The sequence below is a fragment of the Mastomys coucha genome, unplaced genomic scaffold, assembly GCF_008632895.1.
Source record: "Mastomys coucha isolate ucsf_1 unplaced genomic scaffold, UCSF_Mcou_1 pScaffold21, whole genome shotgun sequence".
Classification (NCBI taxonomy): Eukaryota; Metazoa; Chordata; class Mammalia; order Rodentia; family Muridae; genus Mastomys; species Mastomys coucha.
Genome location: NW_022196904.1, coordinates 169,815,667 through 169,821,572, shown reverse-complemented (window position 1 = coordinate 169,821,572; position 5,906 = coordinate 169,815,667). Strand labels below are relative to the sequence as shown.

Genomic DNA, 5,906 nt, shown 5'->3' with positions numbered 1-5,906 from the left:
TCTCTCTCTCTCTCTCTCTCTCAATGTCTCAATCTATCTATCTACTTACCTACAGATTTTTATTTAAGTGTAGCCCTCCTTTATACTTCCAAGGAAGTATTTGTAAATAGGTTTAAAAATTAATATATGTGTCTGTGTGCTCACACACACATGTACAAACATGTGCACATGTGTGCCACTGCTCCAGAGCACAGGAAAGGGTGTCAGGTGCCCTGAGGCTGAAGTTGCAGGTAGTTGTGGGCCTCCTAATGTAGAATCTAGGGACTGAACTTGAGGCCTCTGCAAGAGCAACAAGTGCTCTAGCCACTGGCAATTTCTCCAGTCCTTGTAAATAGATTTTGATTCACTGCAAATAATATGCAGATAATAAGGAAGATTTTTTTTGTGTGTACATGCTTGTTTCTTTACCCTAATGGCTAATGGTTATCTGCTCTTATGACTTAATCTATGAACTCCACCTTCTGCATCCAGGGTGCAGCATAATGAATGCTTGATATAGAAATCTTTAGATGATCTCCTGTAACGTGACTTGCATCTGTGACCTTTATGCCTATTTCTTCTTTCTTTAACTTTTACTTTATCGATTTTCTAATAGATATTGATGGATCTGTCCATCAAAGTGAAATATGCTCCCTTAACCTGTGATTATGCATGAGTCAACTCCCCCAACAAAACAAAACAAAGCAAAACAAATCAGAATCTTCCTCCCAAAGTTTTTTTTTTAAACACAAACTTATGCTATTGTCCAGGCCAACTTCTAACTATGAAGTTAGAAGTCACCTCTGTCTCCACAACAGTTGAGAATTTATAGGCACATGCCACAGTTCCCATAGATGGCGATCATTCCACCAGGCACAGGCCTCCTGAAGGCAGTACAAGCAAATGAGCTGTTCTGGACATACCAAACTGAATAGAGATCACCTACCATCAATCAACAAATAGACTTACACAACCTCATTGAAGAACAGACTCTTAAGACTGATAGAAGTTTGGTAGAACTTTTTTGTCCATTGGCCTGTTTTAAATTCGTGCACCTTTACATTTTTAACAGACCTGCCACAGGTTACATGTGGAAAGGATCGTCAGCACGATTAATCTCTGCAGTTTCGGCTCTCTTAATTTCAGAGTATCCCACTGTGGCGCCAAGTTTACTCTTAAGAATACCAGGCCAGGAGCTCAACTCTACAAAATGAACTATAGGCAACTGAGGGAAGCCTGGTGTGGGAGAGATGGTCTTCCTCGGGGAAGACAACATTGTTTGTCCACTGACAAATGGTCAGCCCCGAAAATATGTGTGCAGGTAGCACTGTATGGACTGAACTGGTTATAGTTAAGAATATCTATATCTATATGTACATATGTGCATATGATAAAAATTATTTAAAAAGTAAAAGTGGTCATGAAATTGAAGGAGAGTTTGGAGGAATATATGGAAGGGTTTGGAGGGAGGAAAAAGAAGGGAAAATATTGTAATTAAATTATAATCTTGCTCTTAAGCTCTTGCTCTTTTTCTTGTCTTCCTCTCTCCCCGTCCCTTCTCCTCTCTCCATGTGGCCATGGCCAGCCTCCACTTTTCTACCTTCTCTCTCTCTCTCTCCCTCCCCTCTCTCTCTTTCTCCCTCTCTCTCTCCCCTTCTCTCTCTCTCTTTTCTACAATAATGTTCTAATACCATAAAAAATATTATCTCAAAAAAACAGTTAAAAAAAAAAAAGAAATCCAGGCCAGGAGAAGAAAATACTTGTGTTTAAATCCTTCAAGATTAAAATACAGTGTGAGTTGTTTTATAAAAAAATAATAAACATGTTTGGGATGGGCAAAGGAGATACTTTCTTTCCTCTTTCTAAAAACTGTGAATGGTCAGAAGGTGGTACCACATGCCTTTAATCCCAGCACTTGGGAGGCAGAGGCAGGCAGATTTCTGAGGCCAGCCTGGTCTACAAAGTGAGCTCCAGCACAGCCAGGGCTGCACAGAGAAACCCTGTCTCAAAAAACAAAAAACAAAACTGTGAATGAAGAATGCTTATGAGTGGACACACATTCTTAGTTTTAGCAAACTGTGTAGAAGTTGATGGCTAGGAAACAGAGTCATTAAAAAAATTCTTCATGTGGGCTGGAGAGATGGCTGAGTGGTTAAGAGTACACACTGTTCTTCTACTGGACAAGATTTGCTTCTCAGGACCCACATGGAGATTCAAAACTGCCTGTAACTCCAGGTCCAGGGAACCCGATGCCCTTGGCCTCGACTGGCCCCTGCTTGCACATGCACCACCCACATACAGACACACAGTGATACATAATTAATTAAAAAGTAAAAATAAAGCAAACCCTGAGCGGTGGTGGCCGCACGTCTTTAATCCAAGCACTTGGGAGGCAGAGGCAGGCGATCTCTGAGTTGCAGGCCAGCCTGGTCTACAGTGCAAGTTCCAGGACAGCCAGTCTCTGTCTCTGGGAAAAACAAACAACAAACAAACAAACGAACAAAAAATAAAAACTAAATTTTTTAGAAAAATGCATGTACTTTAATGTGCTGACATTTCTGTTCTATGAAGACCATGAAACTAATTCATAGTTTTTGGTTAAGTTTCCCCCTCCCTGGGCATATAGTGAGCAATTTGTATCTATTGCTTACAACCAAGATGCTTATCTGATATTGCTATATTTAATCCTCCCAGCTGCTCCCAACTCAGGACGGCAGCCCCTAGCTTTGCCCTTGATAGTGTAAGCCAAAGCTAAGGGGACCATGTCTCTTCCACCTTCCACATCAGCATCATTGCATAGTTCCCTGGTTTTCATTATATTAAATTTTTGAAGTTGAAAAAATTATTTTTAATTTTCTATCTACACTTTTCCAAACTTGGGATAAAGCAATGCTCTTATATGGCTGTTAACATAACTTTGGAGAAAATCACACAGATGTTCTAAAATTTTTAACTAATAAAATGAAATTTTCTTTGGGTACTAGTGCATGGCAGAGTAATGTGTTAATATGTATGTGTAAGTCACTCAATCAATATTCTAATGTTAAATATCACAAAGACTGGTCTAGTTAGTCTATCTAAAATGATGCTATCAGCCAAGACCTTCAGTTGGGGAGACGCCTGTATGGATCTGAGAACTGCAGTGATCAGTCACTGTTTTTATACAGAATAACAAAGAGGACCCGCCATGAGCAGACATGCATATTAATTTACACTTTGTCTTTTCACACTATGAGCTCTATCAATTCTCATAGACGCCCCATGCACAAGTTCAGCTCATTTCCAGTTTCTAGACAGGGAAACTGGAGCTGGCCCTGGGAGGTTAAGGAACGCTGCCCAAGTGTACACAGGAGTAACTGACAGTGCTGGGAGCCTAGTAGTTTAAATGCCAAGTGTATGTTCCCAAGGATTGCACAACTCAAGGGAGAGGGCTGGATGCATGCCTTACCTGATAGAGGCTGACGTACTGTTTGCGGAGCCACTGCTGTCTTTGGTCAGGGAACTTCCTTATCTTTCTCACTGCTGTAGTGAGTTCCAGCAATCCACTGAAAAGCATCTTGGCTGTGTGCTTTGGTGCCACAAAGTGCAATAACCTATTGTCGGTGGTCTGAAGCCCATAGAGCAGTGTCACCCCAGTCTCTGACAGAAGCATGCTACTAAGTTTGTTCTGGACACACACAGTGTGTATATCAATGCTAGGGTGTCCCATGTACACAGCCTTCACTGAAAACAGGTCCAGGATTCCCTCCACCAGGCCGCTCACCCCAGTGTTGCCCAGCGATGGGAATTTGCCGGGCTCAGCCACGTTACTAAGCACACCAAGCTTGGGTCTGGCACCAGCTGGGGAGGCAGTGGGAGGCTTCATCCAGGTCAAGGTGCTATTGTCAGGCTGCAACTGGAGAAAGCAGCGGGCAGAGAGATGTGTGTCCTGGTCATAGTGGATGACTGTGGCCCCCTGCAAGAGGAACTGGTGCACATCCGCTTGGATGGACAGCACGTACCATGGGATGAGCTCTGTCCCATGGTCAAAAGCTTTCTGTGACTCCTCTGATCCATGAGGGTCACACTCCTTGGACTTCTCAAAGATGTCATTTTCCGAATCCAGCAAATCTCCAATTATAAACCTGATGGAAAAAAAAAAGATACATATTTGTTTTGTCTTATAACCAGAAGGGGACCAACACAGAGCCTGCTGCTCTTCACACGAAATAGATGGTTTTCTCATTCTGCTATAAATTCAAGTAAGCATGGGAATATAAAACGCTAAACACTATTGGATAGCTTATTTATACTTAACAAGGCGTCTGACCACAGGCACGCTTTGTGGTGCCTTGACGGTTTTGAGAAGTACAGCTAGGTATTTTGTAGAAGGAGTTTTAGTTAGGATTTGCCTGGCATTTTGCTCAAAATTAGACTGAGATTATGAGGTTGAGTGAGGAATGGTACAGCAATCAAGTAACATCCTTACCACACTTTATAAACTGCACATACTTCTAACATGACAACCCACGGATGCGGACCTTAAACGTGACTGAGGTAGTGTTCTTCATACCCATTGTATTGTTATTATTATTGTTATTATTATTATTATTATTATTAATTTATTTTCTAATTTTTTTCCATATATAGTACTTGGATGTAAGTCACTATGTCCAGATTACACCGAAGGAGAAAGGTGTTATGTCCCACCTCCTAAGGAATGGAGAAGCTATATGTTACATTTTTGGAATTCTTCTGCACACGAGATTTATCTCTCCTCCCCATTTGTTTGCTTCCTTATCAATTTTACAGGCCAGATCCTTACTGTATGGACTTAAGGATATTTAACTAATGCTTTGAGTGAGTTATAACTTAATCCTACTTTATTTATTTTGTTGCTTTGCCCACTAGGAGCTCTTTCAGTGTGTGCTTCTTTCACAGACTCAGATCCCTTTACTTGGATGATCTGTCGCTTTGCTTTGGAGCGCTTGCTACTTTGTGTCACTGCAAGACATTCTAGGCTCTTCACTCCCTGCTTCCATCCCACACTCGCCATCTACCTAAAGGCGCTTGCTTCCTTTTGCTGAAGAATGACAGTAGAAACCAGTTTTGGAGTGTTAGGGGCAAATAAATAAGATTTCACCCAAATTTTCTTGATGTCACATGTTATAATAAAAAGTTAAAAAGAAAGAAAAGCTTGCATGAGTAACTTAGCTCCTCTCTGAAGGTGCTCTTAGTGACAATAGAATGAAATCTAACACTCATTCATATCTCCACAACTGCCCGGTGCTACATGCCCTCTGCAGCCACAGAGAAGAATGTGTGGATCTGCTACCTGTATTCTGTGTGGTCTTGTCAAAACATTCAAACTCCGATTCTTTCTCCACTTATCTACTAAAGAAGAAGATGGTCACCTCACAAAGCAGGGGAAGGCATCAAACAAAGCAAAGGTTACAAGTGCACCCGGCTGCAGGTCGGGCTCAGCAAAGGGCACTGCTATGGACAAACGTAGGGAAAGTAGCATCATTCATTTGACCTCTTCTCCACGGCCTCTGTTCCAGGTTGACACTAGCCAGCTGTATCCCTGGAATGGCTTTCTTCAGAGGTTACATCTAAATTTCTCTCTGGGGCTGCTATCATATTTTTTCTGTGACACGTGGTGGTAGATTTTTATGTGAAATGGCTGGGGTGAGGGGTAGCTGATTCCTGTAATTGCAACAGTAAGGAGACCGAGGCAGGAGGATTGCCATGATTTTAAGCCAGTCTCAGCTACAGAGTAACTTCCAGGATAGTCTAAAATACAATGTAATATCTTATTTCAAAAAAACCAACCAACCAACCAAGCAAAGTTGAAAGAGAAAGATTGTGAGCATTGATAATGATTAAAACATAACTTGTTAGTTTAGATATAGAATTTCTGATTTTAATTAATAAAGTTTTTTTTTTTT

General features: G+C 41.3%; 1 protein-coding gene across 3 annotated transcripts in view; it reads right to left on the bottom strand.

Annotated features, from left to right (window-relative positions):
* The window catches only part of Plce1 (phospholipase C epsilon 1), a 304,329-nt gene that overhangs the window by 70,543 nt on the left and 227,880 nt on the right, over positions 1–5,906 (bottom strand). For all 3 annotated transcript variants that reach the window (XM_031390225.1, XM_031390227.1, XM_031390226.1), the window contains exon 8: positions 3,428–4,103. In XM_031390225.1, coding sequence (XP_031246085.1) covers positions 3,428–4,103 — 676 coding nt within the window. The remainder of the gene's footprint in view (positions 1–3,427; positions 4,104–5,906) is intronic.